Here is a 22,665-nt window from a genome sequence, read left to right on the forward strand (position 1 = left end):
CCATATCATGAACAATGGCTCAGTAACAGTGTACATCAGATGGGTCTATGAGAGGGACATCTAAGAGAACACCGACTCAGATTTCAGAGGACTTACTTTGACAAATAAAATCTAAAAAAAGTTTTCTACACAGCCGCCTACTGTTAATTAAGTCTACATGCCGCCTGCTCTTCACTGCTTATCTCTTCGAGATTTATATGATTTTTATATGTACATTTTCAATAATTCATTGGAGACTTATATATAGAGAGGTCTTATAATGTAACAATGTTTCCTCCCTAAACCGGAAAATTTCTGTCAGGTAATCATTTGGCGAGTACAGTGATCTTTCAGTGTCAATTTTAGCAATTTGATTTGTTTACAATCTTTCGGTAATATTTTGATAAGAAACATTAAAATTACGTAAAATATCTTATATCTATTATATTGTTCTTTCTGATAAAGCATCGATTTTTCTAAATAAAAAAGAAGTTTCCGACTTTAAGAATATATAAATTCACATTCCAGAAACAACAGAACCTGTAAAAGTTACGAGTCCCATCACCGAGCAGCTTCCTGAAAAGGTAACCGAAAAATCTATCGAAAGCAGTATCAGGAACGCATTAAAGTTTCTTATTTCTCAGAGGTAAGACATTGTAATATATATTCTTTAAAACTTTTATGGAAGCTATCTTGTTTCCGGGACGTATTTTTAAAATATATACTTTATACTGCCCTGGGCGTTGAACGCCTTTGACTCGATAAACATTTATCGAAGTCGAGTTACTTTTGTCATTTTGCAAAATAAAATTTAAATGCTTTTCTGTGAAGAGAAAATGACTGGAGTTGGCGAAATGACACCCCGAAGGTATTGACTGCCTTGAAGCTTTTACACGTATACGAAGATGTTTTGGACGATATCCTACCAAGTGCCTACGAGTTACAACTGTCGAGTAAACAAATGGAAATTGAAATTGTTATTATGCTCTGGAGGTAAGTTTTTATTGTTATTTTTTCACATATTTTATTTTTGTTGTCAAAATAATAATAAAACAAATAATATGAATTTGAATAAATAGTTTTGGTTTTTTTATAATTGATATTCTCTAAGTTCCTTGGTTCGAAACCCGCAAAGTTAGTAGTTCCGCTGCAGATAAATATTAATTGATAAAAAGTACAGTCTAACATATCAACACAAAAAAATGTTTTTGCTTTATATTATTATGCTATTGTGTTATTTAAATATTAATACTAGTATCTACAATAATAAGTAATGATAAATACTTTTACAATTATTTTAACATGCATAAATATACAGAAATAAAACTGAAATTTCAAAAATAATTTAATATATAATTAATAATAAGATATATAATTTTAATATTTAATATCGCAAAACTTTTATTTTTATTAGTTGCTGACATTATCCAGGTATTGTGCAATTCATTTACTCTTAATTATGGGAAAAATCGTCCCAACTTGTGACAATACGGCAAGGTCATGTTATATTATTATTAGCTTTTATTATGTTAAATTATAATTAGCTTTTATTATGTTATATTATTATTATTAGCAAAATATAGCCTGACGTCTATGAGTTAAGCTGACGTCACATTAAAAACTTATGCTCATGATTTTTTTTTGTCCTAAAACCGGGAAGGGGACGGAAGGTCGCGGAAATCCACAGAAATAAGCGAGTTGGACTTATATGAACTCTGCCTCTGGGCTACCCACTAAACTCCACCATAACACTTGATCCCATAACCCTAACTGATTGTAACTTCTTACTGTTGGTAAGGATGGTATACGTGGCTAGGTGGATTGGGAGTAAGAGCACGAAAAGGTGGTGTCAGCTGCGATGGAATGAGGCGGTGAAGAGCCGGTTGAGTTAATGGCTTAAAATATCGAAATACATCTATTTTTCGAGAGACGGCGATTTGATGATTTCTCGAGAAGAGCTAGGATATAAAATTTTGAAATTGGTAGGCATCTGCTTCTCTATGAATTTGATTCTTCCTGATGTAGTGAAAACGATTCATCTAGTCAGATTTTATTGAAAGCGGAAGCCCACTGGCCTGGTTGATTTTGTTAAGTAGTAACAGCAAATTGACAATACCTTTCTTTGCCAGTTCTGGATGTACCTTTGAATCTGTGAATTCCACCTAAACTTTTAGTCGAGAAGACCGAGATAGCTGACTGAATGTAATCTTTCTTTAAAGGCTGCATTGGATTAGATTAGAGAAAATAGAGATATCTCAAAGGAAAATATTAAATAAAGCGGGTGCTAGACGAGACCTTGTGGAATTCGTACGTAGATGGTTTTCCGGCTGAAGAGAATATATTTTATCTTCCCCTGGAGCGATCATCCTGGTAAAAAAATGATTTGGTAAGAGTGGTTAGGTTATCTGGTATACCTAATCGAATACAATTCGCTACTTAACCTTTATAGTCTTTCACGTTGATTAAAAGAAGAGTTAATTTTTGCGGCCAGTCTATCATGCCTGATGAACGGCTGAATGTTTTGGACGAAACCCGAACTGCTCATCTGTAATGAGACTCATGTACTGAGAGCACGGCCAATAAACGGGAGCTGTGAAGTTAAAGTACGAAGTAAAGCATATCAGGCAACAAAGCATAGTGAAGTCAGGATCAGGGACAAGCAGCTGACGAGAACAATAAAGCGCGAAATAAACCTCTGCGATAGCGTTGTGCGTCTATATGAAAAATGGAACGATTTGACAAAAAATTAGTCATTTTATTAAAAACCGTATTCACTAAATAAAAGTAAAGCTACATTTTCAATATTTAGAATAGTGGCAGTAGATTATATTTCCTGGTTTCCATTACTTCAACTTCATCATTACTTATTCAACATCAGCATCACTCAATAAATCATCATCAACAATATTGTCGTTTTGCATTGATTTAGTATGGTTCTATATTACCTCTACAGTTTACCATATACTTTCTTTTTCTGCAGCTGGCATCGATTATCATTTCTTATCAGTACACCAGCAAAATGCCCTTCCGATATTTCTTTTCAAAAACAATTGTCTATTGATTGTTCTACAGCAACTCGAAAATGTAAACGCGGAAAACCGAAAATATTTTCCACGAAATATACGGAATGTTTAGAAATAAATTAAAAATGTAAATATAAAATGAAAAGACGACATTGATGAAACTAGAAAACATAAAAATACCTGGCCTTAATATAAAAATTATATTACCTGGAAAGTTTTAAGATATAAAAATGAAAAGAAATTATCTGTGATTAATTACATACACAATATATATTTGTATAATTAAAATACTTCTCATAACGATATATTTTTTGTAGACATTTATTAAATTCACCAGTTAATTCTACTGTGTACTCTCTATAGACACCACGAAATTCCAATTGCTCCATCTCAACTAGCCGAATATTGTTTGGCTTTAAGTGCTCTCTGCTATGACCCAAGACAATTCCATGGACACGATTTGATTGGTACCCTGCAACATCACGAAGCTCCAAATGATTTAGGTAAAGTTTTATGTGTTTTTTATTATCGAGAATTTTTCTCACACATCGTAAATTTTATTTCCAGATTTTGCTTACCTAACATTGGCCGCATGTACCGCAAGGGCCCACGTGAGGAAGAAGCAAATCAGGAGATTATTGGATATCGCCAACACAGCAAAAGACCACAATATTGGTAAGTTATTCGGACTGAATATATATATGAACTCATCAAGTTATATTTTTTATTTGTTTGACTTTATTTTTATATTCTAATAAAAATATTCTTTTATTTATATTTTAACTATGTAAAAATTTTCTTAATTGAGCTTCATTTAACACCTCATTCAAAATTCATCTCATTACACGAATGTTTCATTTTTGAGATTTTATTTAATATTTAATTTATTTTATTTTATACTTTATACCAATATGATCAGAAAATAATAAGACTTAAAAATGAACTCATTCGTTTTGATCTATTTTCTAATTTTATTACATTAACTTAAATTTTTCATAATCAATAACGTATTTAACATAAGCACTATACTTTCGCCTCTGTAATAATTTAATTTCTCAGTTGCAAACCTAGCATTACCATTCCTCCATCTACCATTACCATAATCACCGTTACCATTACCAACAAAATCATCCTTGTATCTCCCCGGTTTTCCACAAATATTGTTGTTCACGAATTTTAGATACAGTTGCCATGACCATTTTGGCCTTAAGGTGTATAGTGATGGATCATAGACACAGAAATTTGCAACATTCTCTACGTAGACCCAGTATCAGTTTGGCCAGACAGCAACAGACCGATGGTGGATTCGGAAATATTTATAACACGGCTTTGGTGATGCAAGTAAGTTTAGAAAACATGGACTATCGGAACAAAGTAACATATGAGATCAATATATCTAAATGTTGTAAAACAAGAGAGATATAACATAAAATACTTATACCTGATTTATGTTTTTAACTCAGGCTTTGGACGATTTGACTGAATTAAAAAGTTACTGGAACAAAACAGCAGCTAAGGCTTATTTGGAAGGTCGACAAGATCCAGATGGTGCTTACACGGATGCAGGTTTGACGTCTGATGTTTTGCTGGCGCTTATTGAAAAGGGTTTAGGGGTTATCAGACTCCTAGATTGCGGAAGGCACGATAGCGACTACGAAAATAATGGTAATTTTAAAAGTTAAATATAAAAAAATCTGTTTTAAAAATTATATTAAGTAATTAAATTTTAATAACGATTTTGTTTAAAATTATCATAAATTACAAACTAGTAGATATCTTTATATATTCTGATTTATAAAAAAAAATCTGTATATATATATTAGTAACTGTATAACTTTTTCCTGTTCTTTTTTCAGCAATTGATTGTAAATTTAATAAATTGATGTTTTTTCGCACTTCTTCAGCTTTTTGAAGTTATAGCGTTTGAATCGAGTCAAACTGTATCGATCCAGATAAGTGGTTGTCAGAAAGCACTATCTCTGGTGAGAGGATAACTTTTCACCTGTTACGAGCTATTGGCCTTTTCTGCTACAATGCATTATTTAATTTGGTTAATTTATATCGGTAGATATCGGCGGGATACTAACAGTTTTTATTATTTATGCCCATGAATACTCTGATTCACTGAATGACCTGATTCGAATATCTCTCCTAGACCAACCCATGACTTTTTACGCTCACTATTGTCTAGTAGATGCAGTTTTCATCTTCAGTCACAAAAGAAAACTCCTTTTTTATCTGGAAAGTTCTTAATGGCACTTAATAGTTTCAATTCGTGTAGTAGCCATTTTCCCTTCTTTTATTATTTGAAAGTTGTTTCATAAGTTTAATTGAACTGTAAATCGTTTTCTTAGAACTTTTTTGATCATCTAAACGACTCTTTGTCACTGTCAAAATCATCACTTTTAAATCTTTAAAATCAAAACTGATACTAGTGATGTGACGGAGCAGCATCGCAGTAAGTTTCTAAGTCTTTTATGGATTTAGGCCACAGTTCCTTTAAACCAAACGAAATGATATTACAATTTTAAGAGTTCCATGATTTTCACCTATACACACTGAATAACTCAACAATATTAGATGGAAAACTGTTATATTATGTAGAGAAATGTCAAATCAATGAAATTTACAGTTAAGTTAGATTATATAACAGATATTTACATTGATACTTCGCATTTTCACCAATAAATATAACTGATCAAAATACAATCAAGTGTCTGATATATTCTAGGGTTGCATTATAAATAAATCAGCTGGGCAAACATGTAATTGCCATACTGAAATCTTATATTTCTCGTAAATATTATAATGATTGGTGGATGCCTAGTTCATGTTTATATATACTTAAGAATGTTTATGTTTTTGAAAGATTAAATAACAGTGGCCATACTTGATTTTGTAAAAGACGTCAAGTCAAAAGACAATAAATTAATAAGGATTAAAACAAACCTTGATAAAATTTAGTGTAATATTAAAACATATTACCACTTTAGAAATATAACGGTAAATATTCGTAGAGTAATAGTGTATGAAAGTCCTAACATTAAAATTGTGATTATCTAACGTAACCGGACTTTTCCGAGTTATCAATTCAAACAGTGTTTTTTCCATACTGTCAAGAAAGATTAAGGCAATTTTATTAATTAATAAACACAAAAAAGCTACAGTTCCAGTGAATATATAGAATATTGACATCGCTTACCTTATAATAATGAAGTACAATATAATTAAAGGCACGTATTAGAATATCGACTACTCGTTATACTATTCTGTATAAAACTTAATTAAATCACCTTTAATATATCAGAGAAATAAACAAGTAAGTGAGCGATTTTGGTCGTTTTATCTCATTTCTTTCTGTACTTAGAGTAAGTATGATGCAACTTTTACTACTGAGTAAATCATTAATAATTCAACTCTCATAATAATTCCTGTATTTCAACATGTTAATACTGGTTTTGATGTTTTAAAAGTAATGGTTTTAACACCGAAGATAAAGGGCGTTCTGGAGAGCCAAAAAAATTTTAACCATGATTTGAACACATGACTCGATGATAATCCGTATAAAATGCAAGAAATAATTTCTAATCTCTCGAGAAAGAGGGGAGTGATGCAAAAGCTTTAATATTTTATGAATGAATCGAAGCCAAGAAACATTGAAACGGTCATGTTTGAAACGCTACTTCAACTGCAAAATCGGAAAATTTTTTGAATCGCATTGATTCTGGTGATGTAAAGTCGATCCATTACTATAATCCAAACGATGCGTTACTGCCCAACTCGAACAGAACCCCTCCTGAATAATACTTGTTCCGACATATGAGTCTGAGCAGCGCTTCATTTTCTATGAAAATACAAAAAATAAGTCAATTCGTGTAGAGTTCCAAAAGATACATCATTTTTTCGAGATGAAATTCCAAAATTGCTTGAAATATGAACAAATACGACTATCGATGGATAATACTTTTAATAAAATACATTGTGCTGATTTTTCACAATAAAACTTGAAATAAAAAAAAACTACTTTAAAACTAATTTATAGGTCTAATATATATTATAGTATAATATATATACGATTCTATTAGTGTCGTTATTCAAATATTTAATATAAATAATGTTTTTCAGTCGACATTGAAGGACTAACCAAATCACTATCAGCCCATGGGAATGACAGCGAAATTCGTAATGTAACAGTCACCTACACACTTTGGATAGGTTCTAATATCACAGAAAACTGTACTATATCAATTACAGCCCCTAGAAATACCTCATTTTATACTATTATGCAGGTATACTACTGCAGAAAAACTAATACAATTTGATTTTGAGATGCTTCTTTTAGATGGCTATGGATATGGATTCCCATTTTGCATTCGAAGCTTCTGAATGGCCGAATGGACATTATGTTCATACTTTAGCTGGATACAAGGAAGAGCCAATGGGATATAATTACTGGCTACTGTATCGACTACCAGAATTGCCAGATCCATCAGCACCACCAGCAAATCAGCTAGTAGCTCCAGTGGGTAAGTATTAACACCATTGTTATATAAATCAATTTTTGGTTTAATATAAATTCATATATTTATGTCGCTTAGATAAGACATAACTATATAATAGCATTTGCATAAATGAAACATGACTCAATTTCGTGTGATTATTTAACTTAGAGTAACATTACTCTAGAGATCATTTATTAAATCACTCAAAATTAATTCAAAATCCTAGTCGAAAACTTAACTATAATAGTTCAAAATATTTTGTCTAGGCAACCTCCAGGTACAGCTACTGCTACCGAGTAGTTGTAGTACTTCGACAATTTATTATCACGCAACCTCAAGTCTTCGTGCACTTTAATATCACCTTAAAATTACTTAAAAAAATATGTAAGACATCAGGTTATGTTTTGCCAAACAGTCTCAATGGTATTATTCAGCATAGACGTGTTTTATGGTAAATAAAAAACATATTTAAATATAATAGAGAAAATTAAAAAATAAATGTAATATAGAAGTTTCTTGAATGAAATAAATGTAGATGTAAAATATGCAGTCCTATGAGTTCAGATTCCTATTAAGACTTCACGGCTTGGAACTCCAATGGTCCATATCTATACTAGTTCAAAATATTTTGTCTAGGCAACCTCCAGGTACATCTACTGCTACCGAATAGTTGTAGTACTTCGACGATTTATTATCACGCAATCTCAAGTTTTTGTGGATGTCCTCAATTCTAACGTACCATAGAGCATTGACGATGCTCCAAAGCTTTATTTTGACAAATTTGGGACCTGTTTACATTTCGATTTCTTATATGCAATAAAAATTTGTTACGTAGTGATAATTTGGATTGTTATCCAAGCGATCGCCATATACATATTTTGAGTCACACAGAAACTTCAGCCCTCTTTTAACATTCTAAACTATAATAAGAGAAAGCAAAAAATATATAAATTAACATAATATCTATTTTTCTAGGTGTGGACGATTTACTTATCGAAGAAGGAGACCATTACCTGTTTTGGTACAAGAAACTGTAAACTTACCACTTCGGAATATAAAGACGACATTACAAGGGCTGGCTTGCAGTACATATATGTAGTGAAAACAGATAATAATATTGGAATGAAGTGATTTTTCTGTATTATGATATATACAAAATTAGGTGTTTTTACAGCTAGATACAAATATTATTTATACAATAAATTTTAATTAAAAATTTGGCTTCTGTTTCATTCATCATTTATTTAAGATTTTAAAACTTTTTAATTAAAACAATTAACATTTTTCATTCTTAATAAATAAAAAATATTGTTTCATTCAAATACTTAATTATTTTGTGATCAAGGTTTTATATTGTATTAATATTTATAGAGAGTGAAATCATGCATACCTTCTTATACTTCTTGTACCTTCTTTTTTATATAACATACACATTTATTGATAATAAATGTATTTTAATTTTTTAAAATAGCTAGATATTTTTTAAAATTTTGACTCTTTGTAAATATTTTCAATTTTTGATCACAGCAAAAAGAAAATAATTTAATATCCTTCATTGGACTTAGTATTATATGCAACTAGAATAAGAAGAATCTAAGTGTGCCACAATTATCTACATATATAATTATACTGATATACATTAGTAGTGAGGTATATACATTTTTAAATAAATATACGCATATAATTATTTCAAAAATAAACTTCAATAATTATTTTTAGTTTGTTTCTAATACTATACAACTTTCTTCTCTAGCTACTGTGATAACCAAAATATTTTATTTTTTTGATATTCTTATTTATAATGATTTAGTATTATAAGTTGCTTCTAACACATTCAAATAATTTTTGAAGTTTATGGACAAAACTAACAACTTATATGGAACAATGTAAACATTTTTTTACATTTAATAACACAATAGTTGTATTATTTTAGATGGACCTCTATGTAAAATATCAATATGAAATTGTAAACAGAATTGTGTTTTATCGGACAATACCTTGACTTTTAATTGATGTATAAATTAAATAAAATAAATTTAGCTTAAAACAATTGTTGAATGACAAAACGTATTGTTAAGAAAGTAGGATTTATTTTTTCTATAACGTAAGTCTAATCGTATATTCAGCTTCTGATCTGATACTTGTAAAAGCCGTTGTATTGAAATAAAGTATTAAGTTCTTTGGTAAATATTTTATTTTCTCCGATAAAACAGACAAAAATTTTAAAAACTTTCGTATCACCTTAAAATTACTTAAAATTAATGTTATGCCAAACAGTCTCAATGTTAATATTCAGCATAGACGTGTTTTATGGTAAATAAATATACTTAAATATAATAGAGAAAATTAAAAAATAAATGAAATATACAAGTTTCATGAATGAAAAAAGTGTAGATCTAAAATATGCAGTCATATAAGTTCAGTTTCCTATTAAGACTTCACGGCTTGGAAATCCAATGGCCCATATCTTTATTGAACTAGAAATATTTTTCGCTGACGAATCACATAAATATAGATTTCATATCAGGGATCATTTTTTCTACAAAAATTATATTAAGATACTGCTTTATGATGCTTTCCACATCACAGAGAAAGTGGTCAAGGCGGAACAACTTTAATTAAAATACAAAATAAATATAAGTACTATAATACAGAGATTAGTCCACGAAATTTCAAAATTGGGCTAAAGCCTTATTTATGAAAGATACTTTAATATTAACCACAAATCTGGGGTTCGTTCGTAAATTGATTAGTAACAGCCATTGATATTACAAATTGTAATCGTCATCAAGACGCTAACCCACTTACTAGGCCACAAAAATAAATAAAGTAGAAGACATTCTGAATTACTTGATCTCGAATGGTATACTCAATAAATAAAATTAAAACACATGACAACGCTCCAGTATTGTTAACAAATGAATATAAACGCGCAATCAATACAAGACTTTTATCGGCCTCAAACAAATATAAAACTAGTTCTGCAGTGACCAAAAATTGGTGAATTCAATCCTAAAAAGGCTTCAGGAATTGATAACATTTAATCTAAAATGTTTAAATAATTGCGACAAAAAGCATAATTATTATTAATACAAATTTAAAACGGGTCAGGTCTTACTGTATTACATCGAGATGGATTCCATTACGGCAATCAACTACAGCTCACAGCAAATTATTGCTATAGGACTGATTAACATTTTATGCCTACATTGCAAGCCATTCAAGTTTAAAAATGTCAAAAATGTTAAGTAAGATTTGTACAGCCATCAGAGCCAGCACATTCACGATTTCCGCAAATTGTCTTTTTTAAATTAATTCTATGTTAAAACTAGTCTCTTGTCGCAACCATTAGTTGATATTAAACACCTAAAGAATTAAGTAGCCTCATAGAAATATTCATACAAAAAAAACATGTTCAATAACACCCACAGTAGACTATGAGTATTTCAATGTAGAAATCAACGAAATAATACAGCAGAGTGTGCAAGGTGATATAAGAAGAGAATATCAGTACCTTTGCTATCTATTTGGATTCCGAGAGGATTCCTAGGTACAATTGAACAAGTACATCGCACTGTAAACGCCATTAATAGATGCCTGTGATGCCTACTCTGCTATCTTTTTAGACGCAAGTTAAACTCTTGACATAATGGATTGGCACTCAAATTAAGAAAGGCTCTTTCCCATATATATTACCACATAATCTCATCTTGTCTCAAAGGAAGAGTTTCATGGTTATGTGTAATGATGAATAATCTGCTTTACTGCACGAAATACACTCATGTGTCACACTGAGTTAGTGCACTGAGGGTAGTGTACAATGTTGTACCTGATCTACAATGCGGTGTACAATGATCTACTACTATTGAAGACACAATGCCGGTGACCTGCTCTAACGACACTGCCATTTAATAATTATTTAATTAACATTTCATCATTTAACATAATATAATGCTTTGTTAAAAATTATGACACTAAATTGAATAAATTAAATATGAGTATGAAAATACAGAATAAGATATAGCTCTCACAGACTTAACATACAAATAATATTATATTGGATCCCTATTTAAAATAGCCGGTTTGGTAGCAGCAATGGTTAATGCGACAGGATGACTGTATTAATAGTAAAACAGGTATCGTAATACAAGTTGCGGATTCAAATCCCACTGGGGCATATTCTAATTTATATTTGTGATTGTTTCTAACTGTGATTTTCTATTGGCAGAAGTACAAAATCCGACACGAAGAATCATTGCAGTAACCAGGCCTAAATTGAATCACTTACCACTCGATGACTTTAATGTCAATTGGATGACAATTTAAAAACATTTTATTGACAATAAACAAGATTAAATTTATTTTCGTGGAACAAGTATACTCGTTAAAAATAACTTATCAAATCAAAAGGCGAATAACAAATATTATAACCGATAATTAACCGTTAATTTTAATTTACCGTCGCATACATATTTTGTCACAATGCAGGTGATTAATAACTTACTTTATAAAATAATAAATGTATATAGTGGTAGTTCGTTGTCACAAAAATTATTTATACATACAAATGCAAGTATGCAATGCAACTCAGCTTTCATATGTGTTGTAACGACTTCAGCAGGTACTAAAAGTAATTATAACTAGCGATTAATAAATATATTTTATGTAACCTGGTGTAGCTTAGAGTAAGAATTAAAACTTAGCTAACTAGTTTAAACCTGATATAACTGATGCTGTCATGTAGTAAAGAATTCCATACTCAGTACTCATTGGGAGATATTTTATTATGCTTCAACCAGAGATAAAAAGGGATATTATGACCTATTACAAAAATGTACAGAAAGTTACAATTGGCCATAAATATCAGTTACAGATCCAATGTATATATTTAATAGTATCAAAAAGGTGTATTGACTCATAAAACCAAATGAAACCATAACAAAATTACTGCCGGTTGCAATTAATGATTCTGAACCTTGTGGTGAATATAAAACAGCCAGAACACATTTCATGTATGACATTTATATTATCAATCATCACGGCAGAGTTTATCCATTTGTGTTAAAGCCTTGTCAAGCAAAGATCAATAGCACACTTCGCAATAGTAGACCACTTCCAAACATTAGCCGATTTGTATTCTATCTAAGAGCAAGTATTTTTTCAGACATAGGATTCGTCTCTTGTCTGAAAGATGGGGATGAAGGAATGACAATATTTTTCTTGAAATGTTGAAAAGAAAATTAGTATAGTGAACCTTATTTTTATTAAAAAAGTCTACCAATTTAATATATTATGGTATTTATTTATATATAGATAGATTAAATCTATTTATTTTTTAATTTTAAAAAATTTACATAATCTCCCCAATATACTTTTTAGATGATGAACCTAGTGCTACAGTATCATATCCGTTGTGGTTAAATCCTCATATATCAAAACTAGTATCAATGAATATAACTGCCCCTAACGGTACCTCTTTTTATAAAGTTATGCAGGTACACTCGTATGGCTAATTATTTTTTGTATTTATTTTCAGTTGTATTTTAATAGGATTTATACATTTTAGTTAGCAGCATACCTAAATCCAGATGTTGCTTTTCGAGCGAGAGAATTTCCTGGCATGGGTCATTACATTTACAAATTAACTGGACAAGAAGAGGATACTGTTAGCAATATTTACTGGATGATTTTTAAGCTACCAAATCTTCCTGATCCATCCAATCCACCCTCAAATGATTTTTTTACACCTGTATGTAAGTTGATATATTAATTCTGAAAGATATTCGAAGAAAAATATATTTAAACAAGTTAATAATTGTTAATTACTAAAACAATAAATATTTTACTCCGTTTTAATTTTTTTATTTTTTATATTAAATTACCAATTAAACTAAAAGAATCATTACATATGATATTTCATTTCTATTTGTGTGTTGATATTTAAATTAAAAAAAAATTATATTCAAAATAGAACATTATTCAGTAGAAGGTAAATATGTACAAAGTTAGGTGAATTACATAGTGTCTCATAACAATTGACTTTACTAGCGACTAATTAACAGCACATTCGGTACTGTATTTATAGGAATTACAATTAAAAAAGACGTCATATTTAATATCTAATTGTTAGTACATACCATTTAGAATCGGAGATTTCAATGTTAGGCACCAGTCGGTGATGTAACAGCCTCAAAAGTTAAAATGCTGGTGGTGTATGAAAACCTAATACAAACACAATAAGGATTAACAGCTCATCTAGGAGCCACCAAACTATTTTCAAATGCTTGCGCGAGATGGTACCAACTTGTTGGTATAAGTCGCTCGAGTACCTTAAAACAAAGGTGGCCAACTTTTCTGTATAGAAGATCTGCTTTTCATCTTAAAGGTGTATCGCAATGGACTTGTCAATCGAATAGTCGTACTTTAAGGGCGAAGAAAGGGTGAAATGCATACCGTGTTTATATACTGTGTTTCAGTATAATCATTAAATCATTTTAGCAAGGTATGGGTGGATAAGTAAAATAGATTCTCAAAACTCTTTTTTATTAAGTTTTCTGGATTTACCCTCATGAATAATATAACTTTAAAGAAAATAATTTAATACATGCGGTGAAAATCTGCTTTTCCGATACTTTTTCAATATAGATTTTTAGTAACTTAAAATGCAATTTAATTTCTTTTTTCAAAAATCAGAAAGGTGTTATAAAAATGCAGAATATGACTAAGAATTTTATGTCAATACTTCACTTTGGGATCAGAAATAATTATCAGAAGAAAATAATATGACTTTTTTCTTACTGTTTGCTAATCTATTAACAGCTCGTTGAGTACACCGTCTACTACCATACCTTCAACCTATATAAAAAAAAGAAGAATAATTATTTAAAAGGTCAACTCACGTCCAAGGGAATTAACAGAACATAGATAATTATTGGCAATATTTACTTATTCCAAGGAGGAGTTTACTTATTCCAGTCTTCTGTAATCCACTTCTGTCGAAGATCTAATTGTACCCACGTCCATTCCCTCTCTCTCTTGGTAACACTCCCATCCCAACTGTTGACTGTACTGAATGTCCTACAACCATCACATCAAAAATCTTAATATTTGCTACTCCAGAGACATGCAAATGCTGCGGTTGGTTTTCTAACCGGTGTATATGTGCAGTCTAGGTAACCATACTTAAAATATATTAATGTGTAATGCTTTCCAAGCTAGACTATTGTTCCCTCCTGTTTGCCACTGCTGCTTCAACCTACCTCCCTTCCCTTGATGCTATTCAAAGTACTGCACTTAGAATATCGCCGGGTACCTTCCAATCCTCTCCTATAATTCGCTTGTCTAGTCTTACATCAACCCCGCCTCTTTATTATAGTAGGGATTTTTTAAAATGAAGTTCGCCGGAAGCTTGCTCTGCCATCCTCCTTAGATCTGGCCTCCATGTGTCATCCACCCATCCTGGGCCATTATATCCCTAACTGCTCCACCCAAACTCTCATATAATTGCTCGTTTTCGTTCCAGAGTTGGATTTAACTTGCTGCATCTCCTTTCTATCCACTACCACAATTTTCTCACTTAGACCTTCACTCCCCCTTTATAAACACATCCTTATGACAATTCTGCTAAATCGGCAACCTCCTCTCCCCTCCCTGTCCCAAATGTTTGTATCCACACTGAGCCTATCTCATTCATTTCGTGTTTCACGAAAAAAGAGATACAGCGTCATTGGGCCCTGGAGGTCAATCATAACAAGCTCTTTAGGACTAATATATATATATATATATATATATATATATATATATATATATATATATATATATACATATATATATATATATATATATATATATATATATATATATACATATATATATATATATATATATATATATATATATATATATATATATATATATATATATATATATTACATGACAATGCTGGGCCAACATTGTAAAAATTGTAAAGTATATATTGTTGCAGCTCTCGTGCTTGCTGGTTGTAACAGAATGGGAAATTCTGTCACACTCAGGGTTTTAATTACATATATGTCATAATATCTGCAAAAATGAGTCGATGATTGGATTGCTGGCAAACGAATATAATTTTTTCAACATGGTATCGATTTGAATGTTGTGGGATACATGGTAAAAAGTTGTAGTAAGTAATGAAAAATATTTTCGTTAAAACATATTATGCCTTTTTGATGAGAATAAAATAATCAGAATACATACAGACACCTAATATAACTTAAATATTGTACTGGTTAGAAAAAAAAATGTCAAAAATATGCCTTAAAACTTCGCTTATATTTTTGCTTTTATAAAACCATTACATGGTCACTAATTTACATTTGGAAACTTTTAGTTCACAACGTGGATAACATTCAAATCAACATTTCATAATCAAAGGAGTGACCAATATCAAAATTATTTTATAAGGCAATCTTGCTTAGGTTAACTTATCGTAGAATAATTATTTCGTATCAAATTTTACACACTTATCTTTAATATTCATGTTTAAATGCGAACATTTCATAAAATAACAACTGAAACAGTGAGTTATTTATTATATAAAGGAAAACGAATTAAAACGATATAACAACTTAAGCCGTTTAAAGCAATATTTTATTATTAAGACATTACTTAATTAATTCTAAAATTTAAATAGAATAAATAACGGTTTCTCGAAAATGACAAAATAATAAGACCTGATTTATGAACAAGATCGGCTTTAAAATATGTTCTAAAGCCGTAAACGCTGCTACAAGGATTGAAAATGTAAATGTTGGAGCATGTTCTTCATGGTATTGTTTGTTGACCACCAAATGTGCCAACATCATATTCGATTAAAACTATCTTCATATAGATGATATTGACGTGCCTTTCATTTTCGTTTTCATCTATCACATTATAGGGACAATCTTGCATTTATGAATTCAAAAACTCGATACATCTATTCATATTTAAATGTTCATAATTCGTTTTGATCATTCATTTGGAGATTCATCATATGATACTTTTGTATATTTTTATACAATTTTTAGTAGACGATCTCAAATATGAGAGCCCCCAAATTAGCTCCTCCTCCTAAGTGAGAAAGTTCTCATCTAGTATCTGCAAGTTTATAATACCTTAATACTGAGCATAAAAGCCCTTTGTACAATATGCTTTGAGTCAAAAAATCTCATTTAGAAACAACTATTTTATTTCTAATGACGGCCAAGAATCCCATTTGTCATTCCAGAAACCAATAAACGCGGATCTACTGATTGTTGCAATTGTAGCAATTTTAATTTTCCACCTATTTACTTGGTCACTAGTCCTATTAGCATCTGAGGTATAGCCTATTCAAAGTAGCAGTGAATCACGTCATCTCAATGTATGATGTCAAAACGTCGCAATGTTGCCGCATTAAACTTTGACTTTAATTTATTTTAGCTTTAATAATAATAATATTCTAATATAAATAAATACAGTAAATAAAACAGCCACAATATTTTGTAGGTTAGAGTTATTTTACTATATTTACATAGAACACCTTTTTAAACCATCTATGTTATCCCCCGGAGGTTTAATTGAACTAATTCATAATTGTGCATATACACCAAAATACCTTTTTATATTTAGTTATTGTTTACTTTGTTGCTGTGTTTTCTTGTCAAATCTTATATTTCTTTTTAGTTTCTTCTATTACTACCTATGTTCATTCTTTTTGATAAAATTAGATTTATTCACTTCATAGTCCTAATGCATAATGCTCCTTTATGCATATGCCATATCTGCAAAACAATTAGTATTCATTATCTCTTCGTATATTTTAACCAAATTCTCCTATATATTCTGAACAATTACACACATATATATGCACGTAAATCTTTTGCACCCCACAGTAAGATTTTCTACAGTTATCCTATATTAACTATATAGTCTTGGTATTGTCAGTACTGAATTATAATCCCACATCCAGAAAGTTTGATTCACTCACTATCACACTCTGAGTCACTATTCAAGTGAATGTCTAAGCTGTTTATTGTTATTATATGTATATGTTATATAGCTGTATATGTTATTAAATATAATTTCTAATCTAATACTAGTTCACAATTCCACCATTTGTCAATTTTTTCTTTTATGTGCCTGATGAAATTTATCTAAATTGAAGAGTTCTTGCTTGCATAATGTTCTTGACCTGCATGTATTCTGCAGTTATTCTTTGCCACATCCCATAACAATTTAATTTGATGGAATATGCAATGATAAGGGGAATATTTTACCACCCGTGGCCATATTGTTCAGATATCTGGTCTACTGTGCATCTTTTTCATATCTATTACTAATAAAGTAAATTACGTAAAGAATAATTAAACATTTCGTTTGTATTTACCAAGTAACAATTTGAAATACTTCACTCTTTAACATAGCATCTCAAAATTTAATTTACGCTTTGCAAGTCCTTAATTGCAGCATTTTTCGACTACTTGTTGGAATATTTTTGATGGATTCCTGTTTCTAATATGAAAAACAATATATCTGCAATAATTTATTAAAAATATGATTTACAATACCTAATAAAATGTTATTTTAACTTTTACCTGTTTCCGAACTTTTGATTTCTTTACATCCTTTTTATTAGGATCAGGCTAAGGGTGGCTTGATGTTCTATTTTGAGATACCTAAGTCTCTACACAAATTGACATAACAAGTCTAACCCTTTTTATCTGGAATAAAGTGAAAAGGAAAATATTGCCTGGTGCAAAAATGAATATATAAACTGCAATAGGCAATACACATACATCTTGATGGCGTAAGTTCACCGCTAATTTGGATAAACATTTCATTAACTTCAAGGATATAAGTTAGATCGTCATCTCCTTGGCAATGTTAATAATTAAACTGTTGTTTAGTTAATAAATAAACTAAAGAAAGTTCTTGCGCACTAAATTTGTGTCAAAGTATGCTTTACCATAACAATCACTACATATCTAAACCCTATTCTTGCTAAATATTTAATTAAAATTTACCAAACGCATAAACATTTGACAACCAACAAAAATGTTGATCCTTTGTAATAATAAAAATAGTGATAACAGAAACAGTGGCATTTTGCATGCAAAAACAAAATTGTTGTATTACTTTTTTTTCTTACTTTCTCAAAATACCCCATATTTTCTCGCCATACAAACCTTGAGCTTTCAAATATGTCAAGTCAAGAATTAGACAAATTGGTTCAGCCGTACTCGAGTTTTAAGGGAACTAGGTAGATTAATCTTAAAATTACACAATTTTTTAAATGAATAAATCAGCATCATCATCATCAAAACTTATTTTATTGGAAAACGTTCAAATATACGACCGTTATTTAGGCCAGCATGAGCATTTTACAATAATACCTAGTAATTTCCCATAACTTACACTGCGGCCTACAAAATATTTAGTACACATCATTTTTTCTATTAGAAACCAAAAAATATTTTGCATTTAGTATATTACATACACATTACATATACATTACATATATATTACATATACATTACATATACATTACATATACATTACATATACATTACATATATATCACATATACATCACATATACATCACATATACATCACATATACATCACATATACATTACATATACATTACATGTACATTACATATACATTACATATACATTACATATACATTACATTTACATTTCATATACATTTCATATACATTATATATACATTACATATACATTATATATACATTATATATACATTACATATACATTACATATACATTACATTACATATAAATGATAGTGGATAGACTAAAAATTCGATCTGGTGTTTAGTGCGGTAATGTGACGGTTTTACATCATAAGTGTCTCCATCAGTGTTGTCTTTTTCATCGTTCCAATAAGTCACCATTTTCTTCCATAAAGAAAACACTTAAAATTGTTTTATGAAAAGGCTTTAAACAAGAAAAAATGTTACTTAAAAACTGATTTATTCAAGAATAGAGGCGACTGGTTTGAGCGGTGATAAAAATCGGCACTGAGGGTAATAGCAGACCAATTCGTCTCACCAGTAAGCTAGCTAGAAAAACATCTGTTTTTCATCTGGCCGGATAGTCCGTCCATATTTCATAACATATATTACATTACATAACATATACAAAATAGAATAATAGAAAAATATAGATCATGTATGATGATTATATTCATATTTGTAAATCAAAACCCCCAATATTTTCTAACACGGTTAAAAGATAAATAACATAAATATTGAAGCAATATTTAAAACACATTTTACAATCAGCAAACAAGTTTAAAATTAGCATTAGTCAAACAAGTATATTCGTTGAAAATATCTTATCAAGATAAACGCAAATATTACATTGTATATAAATCTCACAGCATAATCATTATGGCATAAATTATTTCCACAATGCAAGTATTGTGCATGCATGTAAAAATGAAGAGCTTCCTTTTAATATTTTTTGTAGTGACTTTGTTCCAATTTGTAGTGCCTACATATACAGCTGCTGATAAAGGTAACAACAATCAGCTATTTAATAAATATAATTTAAGAAACAATAAAAACTACACACTTATAGACAATATTAACGTAATATATTTTTAAAATATTCAAATATACTTTTTATTATACAATTTAGCTAACTGTTACTAAATACATAATAATTAATGTAATAGTCTTAAAAATTATCAAGTCAAGGAACACTGCGAAAGAAAACTCAACAGCTTCAGTGACAAAAGTGAGTTAAAATGAGCATTATGATTTACAACAATAATTCAAAACATGGAAAATTATGGATTAAGCTAGCTAAGCTTAATATTATCCGACTAATATCAGTGGTAAATTCAGTATTTAATGGGATCAAAAGGGTGTATGAACTGATAAAACCAAATCAAAACATAACTGAAAATCACTACTGATTACATTTAATACACTTGAATCTTGCATTGAAAAAAAATATAGGATCTCTCCGAGAAACATAACAAAATGACATTTCACATCATCAATCGACATTATATATTCATAGGCCATGTTAAGTTTCTCAAACCAGTTTTCATAAAAAATAATGTATATAGAATTGTTAACATCTGAAAATTCTGATCCGTTCAACTACCAATTATTCCGTCACATGTACAAAGCGACAGACAATAATCAAGTTTAAATTTAGCATTAGTCAAACACTTATATTCGTTGATAATATCTTATCAAATTAAAAAGCAAATATTATTTCCAATCACTTACCATTGCATAAGTTATAAATTTGCTGATAAAAGTAATAATAAGTAACAATTAATAAATATGCTTACACAATTTTGAAAGTTATAAATAATTGTTGTCTGGTATAGTTTTGAGTATAAATTTATATTTAGCCAGTGATGAAACCATAACTGAGAATTTCTACTCTTTAGACTTTATAGACTTGAACCTAGAAGAGAAGAAAAAACGACTAGAATGTTAACACTTAATAAGTAGACAGATTAATTCTATTCATTTTTTCAACTTCAAAAAGGTATACAAAAAAGCTAGTATAATAAGCTAAACAAACTTTTTAGCTGAAGAACCTAGTGCTACCATATCATATACGTTGTGGTTAAATCCTGATATAACAAAACAAGAATCTCTGAATATAACTGCCCCTAATGGTACCTCTTTTTATGAAGTTATGCAGGTAAAATCTGATCACTAGCTGGTTTTATTGCGGTTATTTTAAGTGGTATTTTGACAGAATTTAAACATTTTTAGCTAGCAGCATCCCTAAATCCAAATTTTGCTTTCCAAGCAAGGGAATATCCTGGAATGGGTCATTACATTTTCAAACTAGCTGGGCAAGAAGAAGACTTTGTTAACAATATTTACTGGATGATTTTTAAGCTAACCGATCTTCCTGATCCAACTAATCCACCATCAGATGACTTCCTTACGCCCGTAGGTAAGTTAATACATTAATTCTAAAATAGTTTACTGTAAAAAATTCTGTCCTTATTTTTCCAGGGGTCGACAGTATTTTTATTAATGATAAAGATATTTATCTTTTTTGGTATAAATACGTTATATTTGAATAAATACAAGGATGTTGCCAATATATTGATATATTTAAACCGCTTAATAATTGTTAATTAATATCAAATAAATATTTTATTTTATTTTTCGTTTTTTATTTGTTTACAAAATAGCCATCAGATATACGAAATAGTTTTTACAGATAAATTAATATTACTGTTGTAATGTGAATTAAATCGTTTTTGATTTGAATATATCGGATGCAAGCTTTCCGAACACCTAAAGAAAATTTTAGAGAGTTATATAATGTCTCACAACAGTAGAGTTTACGATAACGACCGATAAAGAGTACATTCAACACTGTATTTCTACAAATTCAACAAGAAATAAAATTATTCTAAAGTATGAAAATTAATTCATCGTTTTCTTGATGCTGGCATTATATCTTATAAAAAGTGCATTTATTGATAAAAACATTTTAGAAGTGGTGGTATCGATCTTAGCGCCAGTCGAACAGTCTCGAAAGTTTGAAGATATTGCTTCTGGATGGAAACACAAGACTCATATTTTATTGTTTTGAGACACGTTAAAATTGGCACCAATATTTATTTCCAATTGCTAGAAAGTATTGAAGTCACATCGAGAGAAATAACAACTAACAGTCTTGTAAATCACTTGAATTTAATTAAATGTTTATTCGAACTATTAACTATACTATTAACTGAATGTCATCTTCCATAGTTATTAGTTGTAGTTAATTAATTTCTCCTGCAACGTCTGTATCATCAATATCATCGTAATACCACATACGTAATCACATGGATTAGTTAAATCAAAGCGAGTTTACAGTACACGGCGTATTCACCAGACCTATTACTATTTGTTCTAATTAATACAACACGCCTTAGGGAATAAACAGTTCTTCATCAGAAGCTATATATCTTCAGTTATTATATTCGTCTTTCAGTTATTACCCTTACTAGTTGGACAATCTATCATTTTTTTAATTTAAATTATTTATTACATTGTTACTAATCGTTACGACTAACCTATAATTAGTTTTTACAATAGCTTCAATATAGATATATACGGTCCATGGAGTACATTTTCATATTATGTTTCTAACTATGAAGAAA

The 22,665-nt window shown here is 29.8% G+C and overlaps 3 protein-coding genes across 5 annotated transcripts in view; all 3 read left to right on the top strand.

The window, feature by feature from the left end:
• LOC143193904 (uncharacterized protein CG3556) overlaps positions 1-9,686 on the top strand; it is a 50,970-nt gene extending 41,284 nt beyond the window's left edge. Inside the window, exons 3-11 of one of the 3 annotated variants that reach the window (XM_076400345.1) lie at positions 508-625; positions 811-972; positions 3,366-3,505; positions 3,570-3,677; positions 4,183-4,343; positions 4,466-4,667; positions 7,128-7,291; positions 7,345-7,528; positions 8,480-8,722. In XM_076400345.1, the coding sequence (XP_076256460.1) occupies positions 508-625; positions 811-972; positions 3,366-3,505; positions 3,570-3,677; positions 4,183-4,343; positions 4,466-4,667; positions 7,128-7,291; positions 7,345-7,528; positions 8,480-8,541 (1,301 nt within the window). In that variant the 3' untranslated portion in view covers positions 8,542-8,722. Of the gene's footprint in view, positions 1-507; positions 626-810; positions 973-3,365; positions 3,506-3,569; positions 3,678-4,182; positions 4,344-4,465; positions 4,668-7,127; positions 7,292-7,344; positions 7,529-8,479 lie in introns of all 3 variants that reach the window. The other 2 variants (XM_076400344.1, XM_076400346.1) reach the window with 2 other exon arrangements.
• Positions 9,687-11,994: 2,308 nt separating this feature from the next.
• LOC143193660 (uncharacterized protein CG3556-like) lies at positions 11,995-14,020 on the top strand. The gene is made up of 4 exons (XM_076399983.1): positions 11,995-12,125; positions 12,884-12,999; positions 13,071-13,253; positions 14,003-14,020. The coding sequence occupies exons 1-4, from the start codon at positions 12,080-12,082 to the stop codon at positions 14,018-14,020; spliced, it is 363 nt and encodes a 120-aa protein (XP_076256098.1). The 5' UTR covers positions 11,995-12,079.
• A 5,868-nt stretch (positions 14,021-19,888) lies between these two features.
• LOC143192487 (uncharacterized protein CG3556) lies at positions 19,889-21,672 on the top strand. Its single transcript, XM_076397866.1, has 4 exons — positions 19,889-20,045; positions 21,082-21,197; positions 21,272-21,458; positions 21,521-21,672. The coding sequence occupies exons 1-4, from the start codon at positions 19,940-19,942 to the stop codon at positions 21,589-21,591; spliced, it is 480 nt and encodes a 159-aa protein (XP_076253981.1). The 5' UTR covers positions 19,889-19,939; the 3' UTR covers positions 21,592-21,672.
• Positions 21,673-22,665: the final 993 nt, after the last annotated feature.

The sequence above is a fragment of the Rhynchophorus ferrugineus genome, unplaced genomic scaffold (assembly GCF_030347505.1).
Source record: "Rhynchophorus ferrugineus isolate W39M unplaced genomic scaffold, kcgeb_rfMv2 rfM3, whole genome shotgun sequence".
In the NCBI taxonomy this organism is placed as follows: Eukaryota; Metazoa; Arthropoda; class Insecta; order Coleoptera; family Curculionidae; genus Rhynchophorus; species Rhynchophorus ferrugineus.

Coding starts and splice junctions, on each gene's coding strand:
- LOC143193660 (XM_076399983.1), top strand. CDS start 12,080: ATGCAATGCAACTCAGCTTTCATATGTGTTGTAACGACTTCAGCAG. Junction 12,126..12,883: donor TGTTGTAACGACTTCAGCAG/GTACTAAAAGTA, acceptor TATACTTTTTAG/ATGATGAACCTAGTGCTACA. Junction 13,000..13,070: donor CTTTTTATAAAGTTATGCAG/GTACACTCGTAT, acceptor TATACATTTTAG/TTAGCAGCATACCTAAATCC.
- LOC143192487 (XM_076397866.1), top strand. CDS start 19,940: ATGCAAGTATTGTGCATGCATGTAAAAATGAAGAGCTTCCTTTTAATA. Junction 20,046..21,081: donor ATATACAGCTGCTGATAAAG/GTAACAACAATC, acceptor CAAACTTTTTAG/CTGAAGAACCTAGTGCTACC. Junction 21,198..21,271: donor CTTTTTATGAAGTTATGCAG/GTAAAATCTGAT, acceptor AAACATTTTTAG/CTAGCAGCATCCCTAAATCC.